The following is a 12,618-nucleotide window of genomic DNA, read 5'->3' as shown; positions in this document are numbered from 1 at the left end:
TCAGCCCATGGGCTTGCCGGCAGGGTGCTGGCAGCCTGTGGGCACTGGCACTTCGCGCTACTGTCCCGCAGGGCACCGCAGGGCAGGTGGTGGGCCCCACGTGGAAGACGCACAGCTGAGGCGCGCCGTCAGGTATTTGTGCAGGGCGCTGGGGCTCCGTTGGCTGGGCTCGTGATTGCTGCCTGTGTGCCGGGCACCCTCATTTGTGGAACAAGCAAGAGGCTCATGTTTTCTCTAAGTACTAAGGCGTGGCTGTTAATGTGACGGTGGCATCAAAGTTCTATTTAAGAATCTTTGAAGTTTTTTCTTTTTCTTTTGGGAGTAGGGTGGGGTAGGTAATTAGGTTTGTTTGTTTGATTTTAATGGAGGTACTGGGATAGACCCCAGGACTTCCTGTATGTTAAGCGTGCATTCTACCACTGAGCTCTACCCTCACCCCAAGACGCTTTGAAATGAAAGTTATTGGCAGCTTTTGATGCTCATGCCCAGTTCCCTGGGAAGGCCGTTTTCCTGGGCAGTGGTGCATTGCCAGTAGCCTTGGGCATGTTAGCATTCTTTACGAAAGCAGTCGGACAGTACACAACAACAGTCTGTGAAACATTCTTGCTCTTTAACACGTGTTCTGTAATTCTACTTTTGAAATTCCATTTAGGGAAGTGTTTAAATAACATGGGAATGATTGTATGTTTATGGCTTAAAAAGGAGGAGACATGAGGCAGACAGTTGGTACTAGCCAGTGCCTTAAACTGGCTAATAAGTTTTGTTTACTGGTAAGTTGGCATTTCCCTGATGAAATTCTGTAGGATTTAGGTTTTTCTCTACTTTTACCACATAAAGAGGCTGCCCTGGCCAGCTTATTCAAACTCACAGGAGCCTCTCCTTCTGTCTCAGAATAGCCATTTGAAGGTTTACAGTGAGAGCTGCTTTATAACTGTTGCACAGAATGAGTGACCCGGTGAGTCTGCATATCATCTCCCGGTAGGAGAATTCACAAGGAGCAACCTTGGGACTCGGGTTGCTTGGGGATTGTGGAGCCTGTGCTGCTGAGTTTGGTCTCAGATTTTCAGTGGGTGATGATGTCAACCTCGGATGTTGGGTGTGGTGTGAGGGCTCTGTGTGCCCCCCGCGGGGCTAAGCTAAATGGGGCTGCTAATCCAAACGTCTTCTCAGGACATGCTGCAGGATACGCTGCAGAGTTGCTACTTCTTTCTGTTTCCGGTGCGCCCCTGCCCGCCCCTTTTCTGCTGGCTTTTCCTTTCTTGGTTTGTGGGAAAATCGAGGTGTGAGATACGGTGAGAGAATCCGGCTCCAGGTTAACACTGCCTAAGAGTCTGTGTCTAACCATTATGCGTGTGGAAATACACATGTAATCACATCCAAATAGACATATACACACATCTGAGTATGGGTGCCACACTCCTGGAGCTGGGGTGCTTCGTCATCTGTAGTGTCCCTAACAGCTTCCTGGGAAAAACGTCAGCCTCTGGCAGTAATGGAATGACAGCAGACCATTCAGTCTCCAGGAACACAAGGTACCCGCCTCCCCAACTACCGCTTCCCATCCAGTCGGTCACCTCACTTCTCACACTCTGCCTCTGCCTCCAAGCCACACAGCTTTCTCCTTGCCTGGATTACTCTGAGTCTCCACGTGGGTCTGCATTCTGACTTGTTCAGTCTCTGCTTGGCCCCCAGCACACAGGCGGCGCAGTCTAAGAGCACCTCTGTCTGAACCCCTGGCCTCTCTGTCCCCATGCTGGTCTGCTGGAAATGCCTCCCATCTTCTCACCTCCATTCTCTGGTCAGTTCAGCCCTTTGGTAGATTTCTCTTCAGGCCAGCCTTCCAACTTCTTATGTTTTCTGACCCCTGACCCTTAACTATTCCTAAAAGAAGAGAATAGATATGGAACAAATTGCTGGATTGCTTTGGGCCTGGGAGGGCGTGGAACCACCTGCAGAGTGAGGAAGCTCCAGGGAAGCAGCCGCCAGGGCTGCGGGGGGCTGGTTTGGAGAGCTGGGAGGGTGTGCGGGAGGAGTAGGGGCGCCTGCGGGACAGCCCCAGGACCTGTGTCTAACAACCGTATTTGAAAGCCTAAAAAGTAACCAAGTAGGAGGCAAGAAGCTTACGGAATATCCAGAGGATGTGCACTGAATTGTTTCTCTTTGCTTTGCAGACAGATCTCGCTATCGTCTGTGGGTGACATTTTTATCAAATTCTTCTCAATTCTGAGACACCATAGAGAGAATTTTTCCCCAAAAGAGCTACGTCATAGGTGTACACGCAAACCTAAGCTGCTCCGTGTGGTCAGAAGCATGAAGGTGGCGTTAGAGTCAGGAGGTGTGGCGCGTCTGGGGCTGTCGTGCCATCTGGTCCTGAGAGGCCTGAGGGGCGGCTGAGGAGCCGCCTTCTGTTCGGAGTGGGTGGGCCGTCTTCACGGTGGGCGCGGGGTTGCTTCGGGGGGCATCCACACAATTCCTGGGTGCAAGCACCTGTGGCCTGGGGTGCGCCGGCCTGAGGGCTGCATGCCAGCTGCCAGCCTGTGTGTGGAGGGGTGCATGGTGCAGAGGTTCTCTGACCTCTCAGGGTCAGAGTGCACAATGGGGTGGGGGGGGCGTGGAGGGAAGCAGACCCCAGGTGCTGGAGAAAGAGCCTCAGCTGGATGGGCAGTCCTTTTAATGAGGCTTCTGGAAAACCTCCTCTGGCCGCGCCTTGCCCTCCTGGTTTCTTTGGCACCCAGCTCATGCCCCAGTTACAGCACCTGAGCTGCCTGCCAGCACCCATCCCCCGACCCGGAGCTGGTGGCTGCATCTGTTCCTTACTGTATTCCCAGGGCAGGGAAACATGCAGCCCGTTGGCTCTTGTAAAGCTGGGTTGGGTGCAGCATTACACGGCATTCTGGGGCTTGAGCACAGGGGTAGAGCTGTGCACGGGGTGCACCTGGAGAGACTGCTTCTCATTTGCTGCTTTTTTACAAGGCAGTGATGCCCACCCCCAGGCGCTGAGCCTCTAAATGTGCAGAGCTGTCCCAAGTGCTCTGCATTCATTCCTTTAGTCCTCACACACCCCTTGAGTTGGGCACTGTCTTGTTTTCTAGGTAAGGAAACAGGGCACAAGGAAGCTCAGTGCCTCCCCCAAGGTCACAAGGGTTTTGTAGAGGCCTGGCTCCTGTCCAGGCTGTCTGGTTCTGGAGATGTGCTTTGACTGGAAGGCCACACTTAGGAAGTAGGACTTGATGGGGAGCCAAGGAAAGGCTTCGGAGGTCAGCTGTATATTTTAGATACATCGGCAGTGGGTGGAAGGGTACCAGGAGATAGGAGATCTTTTGGAGGAGGCAGGGTACTGTGGATGAGAAGAGAATGGTCTTGCCATTTCTGCTCCATCAGCCTCTCTCAGATATGACTGTCTCTCTACAGCTCCAAGGCCCCTGTCCTAGACCAGTGGTTCTTGTGGTGTGGCCTTGGGAGCAACACCGTCATCATTGCCTAGAAACTTGTTAGAAATGCAAAACCTGGGTTCGGTCCCCCAGCCCTGCCGAGTCAGAAACTAGTTCAGCAAGCCCCCCAGGGAGCGGGTGCAGACTCAGCTCTGAGAACCACTGCCCACGTCCAGGCCACCGTCTCCGGGACTGGGTGGCCACTGAGCCTTCTCTTCGCTCTGACTCTCCCCTGGCCCCTCAGTCTTGCTGGGTCCCTGAGCCCGGGCTTCCCCCACTGGAAGCCCCTTCTACCTTGGGTGCAGCCTGACACCTGGCTGCACATTTTTGCTTCTCATTTGCTGCTTTATCCCATCTCTGAACACTGATGTACTGTGGTTAGTTGGCACTTTTCATTGGCTCCTGGATGAAATCCAGGGGCCTCCGTTCTCCAGCAGCCTCTGCACCTGCTGCTTTCTCTGCGCCTCCTGGAACCTGTTTGGCTTCCTGATCCAGTTTCTTGGTTCTTCTCCACTCATCTGTTGACAGAGACGGAAGTCTTAGCTGGGCACACAGGGTGAATCAGGGTCGGTGGCTCCCTTAAATTATCAGCTCCTCTAGAGGTGACAGTTATGTCACGGGAAGAGCCAGAGGCTCTGGGTTTTGCTCTGGCCTCGGAAGCTCTGCTCCTTCCTGGTTGAGAGGAGTTGGTGAGGGCCTGTGTGGCAGTTCTGATTCTCCTGTCTTTCCCCAGCAGCTGGCACAGGCCTCTGTAAGGGTTTCTTTTTTCCATTGTTGGGGGGATCCGTTTGTTTATTGATCTCCTGATCACTCCAGAGAGGATTCAAGATGGGAGGGGCTTTCCAATCACCTACCCTCCCAGGTGGCAGGAGGCTCTGTGGTCACTGTGTCCTGGGAAGCCATGGGCTGTGGGCTGTGGGGTCCTCAGCCTTGCAGTCAGGACAACGGAGCAGTAGCTTTCCTAAGCCTGAGTGAGAGAAGTGGCCTTCCACAGGTTGTGAACAAGGTTCAGAATTTCCCCTTTCATAACAGAGACCAGGGATCTTTCCCCACTTCCTGCTCCCCCAGTGGGTCGTGGATTGTCACACCACTCAAGCTGGCTGCCTGGAAGGGTTTCACCAGAGCGAATCATGCAGTGATGAGGCTGGAGCCCTGCCACTTGCAGTCTGTCTCCTAGCACAGCCTGGGGGATGAGGGCGCAAGCTCGGGTGACAGCCAGAGCCCATGTTAGGACTGAGCCCCGCAGGGGTGAGTCCAGACAGGCAGGGAGGGGCCGTGGGCTGAGGACTATCTGCGAGGGTTTCGACAGCCAGGAAGGAGGGCAGGAGGTGGCATCCTGGTTCCAGTTGCTGGCTTTGGGATCGGACAGTCCTGTATTCTACAAGAATGCTTACTTCCTAAGAAAACGTGGGTTAAGGGCATAAATTACATGAAGTATTCAGCAAAGCATCCAGCTGACAGAAAGGACCAGTGAATGGCTGCACTGAACTCTGTTGTCAGCGATGTGGGTGGCAGCATTTATTGACTTGATGTCTTTGTTTTTCAGGACTTGAAGATACTGGAAGTCTCTTTGGCTTCAACTTCTGTGCTAGCCAGAGGATGAGTAGCCAACAGGCGTGACAGGCTGGAGCGTTTGGCTTCCCTGCAAGTCCTGGTGCAGAGCCCTTCCTTGTCTGTAGGTTGGAACCAAAGAGCATAATGAGTACGGTGAGTTTGATTCTATAAGCTCATGAATTTTATTTTTTAAGGCTGAACAACGACTTTATTCCTTATGCACATGAGTGAGAGTACCATAAAGGTGCTTCTAAGTAATCCTGGTTCTTGAAGGGGTGTGTAGAGAGCCTTCTATAGTATCGCCAATCTGCTTGTCTTCAGTTGGAGTCCAGTATTTTGCATGTTGCCCTAAGGACAGAAAGGTGAGAAGGATGGCTGAGGGTTTAGGAGTTTTGTATCTCCAGAGCAGCTATCAGTGTTCTAGAAATACTAGGCCTCTGGTTTGTTTAATCATTTACAGTCCAGTTTTCTGGTTTCCCTTCTATTTCTTTTCCCTGTGCAGCTTTTGGTCCATTGTGAGTACAGTGGTAATAACCCTTGGTGAGTTTTCTCATAGTCTGTGACCAAAGTTGGTAGGTCATTGTAGCTGCTGTTCAGAGCTTTCATCAGACTGCAGAGGCAGCTCTGGTTTGGTGTAACCCAGATGTCACCTGGAGCCCCTTGAGTCCAGAGGTTGCCTGAAGGTTCCCCTCTCCAGTTTACTCCCTACTAACAAGGTTGCTCATGTAATCTAAACTCAAAACAGCTGTTTTCTGCATTCACATCGGGTGAAACAGATGTGAAAAGGCCTCATACCCTCTTTCCAGTTTCCAGCGGTGCTGTGAGTGGTGTCGGGAAGGTGGGGGCAGAAGGCTGAACAACAGTTCCCAGGGTGACCAGTGATGGAAATCCTGTGGATTCTGTTCCCTGGCCCCCACTGTGTTCCAGGCCTACTGTTGATGTTCTTACACAAAACGGCTTCTTTCCCTGGACCTACCCTTTTATTATATTATTTTATTGGCAGGGGTGGGTAATTAGGCTTCATTACTTATTTTTAGAGGAGTTTCTGGGAATTGAACCCAGGACCTTGCACATGCTAAGCATGCATGCTACCACTGAGCTATACCCTCCCCTGGACCTACCCTTTTAAAAGGCAGATGACCTCCCACCTTGGCCCTTATTTGCCGGTTGCCACTGCAGTCCCCCTAAAGGAAAACGTGTCCTAAGCTTGGGCACCTCACCTCTGAAGCCCACACTTGCCCAGGCAGGATCTGGACAGATAGAGCAGTGTAGCCTCTTGCATGAGTGTGTGGAGAAGTTGGTTAAAATTCCTTAGGGTGGCGTGCATGACTTAGGTGGTAGTGATCAAGTGGTCAGTGTTGACTGAAAGCTGTGCACCTCTGAGAGCTCTGCTGGGAAGGAGGGGGAGAGCTGTGACAAGACGAGGAGGCCCATGGAGGGGGGTCTTTGCAAATCTGTTAGGGTTTCTTGAGCCTGGTCCTGTCTTAACAGCCACCTCCTCCCTGCCCTCCGGGAGTCCCGGTGGAAGAGGAGGTGGAACAGCTGTGCAGGGGGCTTCTTCTGTGTGTGTAGGGCGGAGGGGTGGTCATGAGATGATCAGCAGGAGAGATAAGGGCTCTCCTCACAATGAAGGAGACAGTTGAGTGGGCTCCTGACAGCTGTGTCAGAAGTGCCTGGTGAGGAAGGGGAGTCCAGGCTGGGAAGAGTGCCTGGGGAAAGGCACGGAGAGGCTGCAGGAGCAGCCTGGGAAGGACTGCTGTTGGGGGGGCGGGTTGGCAGGACACACCAGTGCAGTGACGGCAGCAGGGTTTTTAGGGTTCAGCACCTGGACTTTGGCTCAGACCCACGGCTGCCTCTCACTCCCTCACGGAGAAGCCGCCCAGGAACTGCGGTGGGATGTGAAGGGTGCTGTTCAGCAGTGTCTGCTGAGAAAGATTTGGTCCTTTTCAGAGGAAAGAAGATACAAGAACAGCCTTCAAGAGAATGGGGTGAAGGTGAAGGAGCCCTGGGTCATCTGGTAGTTGCTGGGAAAGGCCGTAAGCACCAGGCAGTAAGGAGACTCGGCCGTGGCCACGGGCCAGCTCCCTGGGGGGACGGAGCGGCTCCTTCCTGGAGAGTCAGAGCGGCCGCGGCCGCTTGCCACTGGGCCCTCCTGGGCTTCCCTGTTTTTGGTCCAGGGGAAGCTGCTGAACCCGGGTACGCTTCCGAAACTCCGGGGAAGTGTCTGATAGAGAGCAGCAGGCAGAACAGACAGAATCGGGCTTTTTCTCCGTTGCCTTGCGAGGGTTGGGTCGGGTGATGGGTGCTCCTGGGCCTTGCGCAGGTCTAATGGGTGATCACTGGTCCTCCCAGCTTCCAGGGATGCCTGACAAGGCCCATAAGGAATTAGGGTAGTGATGACATCTTCTAAGAATGCTCAGGGCCCTGCACACATTACAGCGCCCAGTCCCGAGGGGAAGTCTGCGAGGCTGGTGCTGGTGAGGGGGTTTAGACTCAGTACTCACGGGACTGCCGCACGTCGCCCAGCGTGAAGCGGAGCAGGCCCAGTGCCCGGAGGAGCAGCGCCGGGTTGAGGGGAGAAGAGACCCTGAAGCCCAGGGGCCAGTGTTGGCTGGGTGCGCACAGGGTGGGAATAAGAGGCTGCAGGTCTGTGGGGGAGGTTGTCTTCTGAGGAAGGGTGCAGGGGCAGGACCTCACCGCATCTGTCAGAGCCAGCCGGCCCAGAAGTGCTGGAAGGTGTGGGCGACCGGGCAGCTGAGGGTGCGGGGGGCAGGCTGGCACAGCGCCTGGGCGCAGACAGGCCACTTAATAGCCTGAGTTCTCTGGAAGGTGTGGCTCTCGGGCCACCACTAAGAACAGCTCTTTTAGAAAACTTTGGTTCCTGGAGCCATGGGGGTGGTGGTTAGAGGGTAAACCACAACTTGGTAGTATTCTAGAGGGCTAGAGGCCAGGAAACTTAACCAGAGAAAGCCCTGCTTTTCACAGTGGGTGGACAGCTGGGAAAGTGAAGGTCTTTGGGCTGAGAAACAAAAAGAGCTCAATGAGGCCAAACACAAACCCAAGGGAGGTGGGCCTGCGGCTCCCTGTCAGAAGAAAAGGCTTCTGGCCAAACCCAGCCAGGACCAGAGGCTTCCACAGACTTGTGCGTCACATGCTGTCGCTAGTCTGATGCGATGGAAGTTTTACTTTACAGAATTTGTATTCACTGTATGTTCTGCACGATCTCTGTCTAAACATTCAGTGTTCTAGAATCTCAAGTTCTGAAAGGACCCCGACCTCAGGTCTGCTCGCTGGCCTCCTGTTCTCAGTGAGGTGAACCATTCCCATGGTGACCTTTTTTATTCTTGCTGGAATCTTGATGGCCAGAAGCTCGTGTGACTGTTCCTTTTCCTCTGGATGCCCTCAGAGAAAGCGTCGCGGGGGGACAGTGAGTTCTAGACAAGCCCAGAAGCGAGCTCGAGAAGCGGCCTCCGCCCCGGAGATGGCTTCGGAGGCGGACCCCATAGAGCTTGTGGAAAGCGGTAAGGGTGGCGGGGGTCGCGCGGGCTCGGGTGTAGGGGATGCGGGGGCGGGGGGCTTCATCGGTGGTGGGGCGGTGCTGGGGGCTGCTGCATAGTGTGGTCACAGGACGGAAGTGAGGCAGGAACACGAGCCACTTAGAACCGTGCCAGGCTCTGTGCACGAGCTGCGCGCTGGAGCATTGCTTTTATGTGTAAGAGCCTAAAATTGTGTCAGCCAGAAAGAAAACGGCTCTAAGTTATGGTATGTGTGTATATATACACACATAGGTACACACACATATACATGGAATATTCCTTAAGAAAGGATGAAATCATCTTGTATAAATTATGTTGGACATCTTTGATGTATGGTGGTTTTTATTTTAATACAAGAAAATATCAAATATTTATATGTTAAGTGTATTAAAAATCATTTTCCCCAAATATTAAGTAAATATTATTTCTAAAAGTCCTATCCTTATGCTTTTTAATGTTGATGATAATAGAAACAAAAACGGTTGTGAATTTTTTTCAGTTGATGTAAGTGGAAGTTGTGCTCTGCGCTCTCTTCCTCCCTGCTGGCCGTGAGCGTGGGGAACTGCCTGGCACACGTCCGCCCTCCTCTTTGCCGGTGGAGGGCGTAGAGGCCTGTGCGGCAGCGAGGCCCCAGGGATAGAGGGGTGTGAGCATGGACACATGCACACACCAGTGCTATATTTGTGAAAACTGTGCGTTGTCACAGCAGAAGCCTGGAAGGGTGTTCATTGCCTGTCACCCCTTGAAAAGGGGTTGGTCCAGATGCTTGTGATTTCCGCGCTTCCGCGGCTTGAGTCTGGCGTAAGCGCGCACTCCGCCTGTGACCGCGTTGGCGCACTTGGACCGGCGTGCCTTACTTCCTCCTGATGCTGTTAAAACACTTTCTTTTGAAGCTGGAGATGAGATAGTGGACCTCACCTGTGAGTCGTTAGAGCCCGTGGTGGTTGACCTGACGCACAACGACTCCGTCGTGGTAAGTGCTGTGGCTCTTTCCTGGCTGTGGGCCCCCCGCCCCCACATCCGAAGACCTCCGTCGCAGGTTACGAGTTGTGCTAAAGAAATCATGCATTGAGTGACTGGAGCTCGAGATGGAAAATGTTTCAGGAAAAATCATCTGCTGTGGCTTTGTGGCTTAAATTAATCACATCAGTGAGTCTCTGCCTTGGCCTTTTCCAGAGTTGGCAACAAAGTCTTGGGGAGAACGCCAAGGCGTAATCTCTCTTTAGTCCCTGATTGTGCACTTTCCACCAGCTGTGCGACCTTGGGCGAGTTACTCAGCCTCACTCACTTTGTCCATAAAATGGGGGTAATGCCATCCATGCAGATAGGGCTCACTGGCCTCCTAGTCTTCTTACTGAGTTGAACCATTGTGAGAATTAAAAGAGATTCTGTATTTGAGGACCTGGCACCTAACGTGGTGCCCAGCGAACAGGAGTTTACACCCTCACAGCTGGTAGGAACGGGAGTGTTTGCTCAGTGCTGCCAGTGGGAAGTCCCCCAGTTCCAGAAGCAGCTGCCTTGGACGGTGTAGGCACCCAGCGTTGCCACCTGATGCCAGGAGATTGTGTCATGACTCCAGGGAGGGTGGCGCCTGGGACGCTGCGCCCCCTTGCCACAGTGCCAGCTACGGCCTCGGGTAGGGAGTGTGCACGCCCCCGTGTGGCCCTTGAGGGGGGAGACCTGAGCTGGTCAGAGGACGTTTTGAGAAGCAGTTCTGGCTGGCCTGCTGAGATGCAAGGGTGCATCCCCGTGGGGGGGTCAGCCCGTGGACCCGCACCCTGAGGACACCCTTGCCTCTCTCCAGGGCGCCTCTGTAGTGCCTTCTGATATGTTGTGCAGTTTGTGGAGTGGATGCAATGACACATTTGACAGAGTTGGGCAGGTGGGAGGCTGGCGCTGCTGGGACTGTGGCTTGGCGGGGGTGAGTGGAGGTTGCCAGCAGCTGAGTCTTCCCCGTGGCCTTGGGGCTTTCTGGTCTTGGAGTTATCCTGGCTGTGCTTCAAACTTTAGAGTAGGGTTGCACTGAGAAGCTTCAAGACTTCTCTTAAAAAAAGCGAGGACAGGGAACTGTCTTGACAGATGAAGAGATTTAGACTCTCATCTCGGTTTGAAACTGCTGGGCTGCCCTGTTGTGTGTCTGTCCCTCATTCGCACCCCCCCCCCCAAAAGGAAAGGCAGCTGCTCTTGCTGAGCTGTTAAACTGTCCCCAACAGACTGGATGGATGCGCAGGAGAGACCTGGCTCCCAGACAGGAGGCAGTAATTTCTCTGGAGATCTGTTGGAACTTTCTGAGATAAGTTGGAGTAGTTTTAGCTGTAAGTGGTCCCTCCCTGGGCCTGATGAGTGTGTTTTCTCACATACATACATACATACAACTTTGCTGCTGCTCCCTGCAGGCTCCCTGAGGTTCTGGAAAGATAGCTTAATTTGGTCCCTTGGCTGAAGCCTGCAGCCCAGTTGCTGACTAACACTTAGAAAAGTGGTGCCAGTCCTGTTTTCTCCAGCAATCAGTGCCCACCTGCGGTGTGCCAGGCTCGGGGGGATGGCCAGGATCCTGCTCACAAGGCCTTGTCTTCTGCCCTCGGAGAGACAATGGCGGCTTCTGCTGGGTGGCAGCCCAGCGCCATGGTGCCCCCTTCTGCTCCCTGCTTTTGTTTTGATGGCTGGACTGCCCTCGCTACCTGGGCTTCTTCCTTGCGCTTTCCCACCTTCTTCCTGTTTCCCTGGGTGTGGGGAGCTTTTGTTTTGGACTTAACTTGTGCTCTTTTTTCTGTTGTTTATTTTAATAAATCCAAATGCCAGTTTTAAAGTTTACATTGAGCAATATACCTGAGGGTGAAATTCTCACTCTAAGCAGATCTACTTGGAAAACCTAATAGTTATTAACTCAGGACAAGGGGCATCTATTAGGTGACTTACAAGCTCAGGACTACCTCAGGCCGCGCCTGCAGGGGAGTGTGAAAATGAACGTGTTTCAGCACTGTATTCCCCAAAAAGGCCATCACTGCTGCATCCCAGTGTATGTAGATCTTTGACTGTCACTACGTTTGTGACAGACTCTTCTCCAGAGAGGCTGCGACTGTCCCCGCGCCCACCGGTGTTGGAGGCTCCTGTTCTCCCCCCCACACCACCCCTGTGCTTTTAGCCAGTCTGGTGGTCGCCCGGAGTTTCCCACGTGGTTTTGTGTTTTCCTGTTGCTGATGGGGTTGAACACCCTTTCGTCTTCAGTGGTGATTCATTTTCCTCTTTGGTGAATTGCCTGTTGGGATCTTTTTTTCTGCTCATTTTTCCATGTGGTTGTTTTCCTTGTCCTGCTTTTTAGGAACTCCTTGAATTCTAAATGTGAGCCTGCTGTTAGGTAAGTTTTGTATCTTCTACCCAGAGGATTGTCTTTTCTCCTTTTGGTGTATATACAGAGGTTCTTAATTTCAGTACAGTAGAAGTTATCAGTCTGTTGGTGACAATCGCATATTGTAAAAATACGTCTCTGTGTTCTAAAAGCTTTGCAGTTTTGCCTTTCACATTTAGGTCTGTAATCCGTAAGAACTGACTTGCGCATGGTTTGAGATGAGATTAACTACCTCTCAGTGAAGTTTCATAATATTCCCTGTAGTGGTTTTGCAAGTTTTTTGTTAGAAGATTTATTCCTAGGTACATAGTATTTTAGGTTGCTATAAAAAATGTTCAAAATTTTTACCTTTTTTAGATTGTTATTTGCCAGTATAAAGAAATGCAACTGACTTTCCTTTTTTTGGTCTAACAATTTTTAATCTGTAAATCTTTTGAATTTCTATGTACACAGAAGAAGTTTTGGTTCTTCTTTACTTCTTTTTTTTTCCTCTGCCCTTAACACTCTGGCTAAAAATTTGGCACTGGATGAATAAAAGTGGTGACAGTCATGGACATCCCTGTTTCATTCCAAATCTGGAAGAGTCCTTACAGAGTTTCACCATTAAATAAGACCTCTACTGTAAGTTTTTTGGTTTGTTTATACCCTTTGTCAGATTGGAGAAATGTCTCTATTTTCTGTTTGGTTACAAGTTTCATCATGAATCAGTGGTAAAATTAAGAATTTCGTGTAATGATAATCTTTCCCC

The 12,618-nt window shown here is 52.0% G+C and overlaps 1 protein-coding gene across 4 annotated transcripts in view; it reads left to right on the top strand.

The window, feature by feature from the left end:
- The window catches only part of RNF4 (ring finger protein 4), a 28,999-nt gene that overhangs the window by 7,741 nt on the left and 8,640 nt on the right, over positions 1 to 12,618 (top strand). For all 4 annotated transcript variants that reach the window (XM_031438752.2, XM_064488698.1, XM_064488704.1 and 1 more), the window contains 3 exons: positions 4,978 to 5,138; positions 8,392 to 8,506; positions 9,415 to 9,494. In XM_031438752.2, coding sequence (XP_031294612.1) covers positions 5,130 to 5,138; positions 8,392 to 8,506; positions 9,415 to 9,494 — 204 coding nt within the window. In that variant the 5' untranslated portion in view covers positions 4,978 to 5,129. The remainder of the gene's footprint in view (positions 1 to 4,977; positions 5,139 to 8,391; positions 8,507 to 9,414; positions 9,495 to 12,618) is intronic.

This window comes from Camelus dromedarius, chromosome 1 (genome assembly GCF_036321535.1).
Source record: "Camelus dromedarius isolate mCamDro1 chromosome 1, mCamDro1.pat, whole genome shotgun sequence".
NCBI lineage: Eukaryota > Metazoa > Chordata > Mammalia > Artiodactyla > Camelidae > Camelus > Camelus dromedarius.
This window is presented reverse-complemented; position numbering and strand designations above follow the sequence as displayed.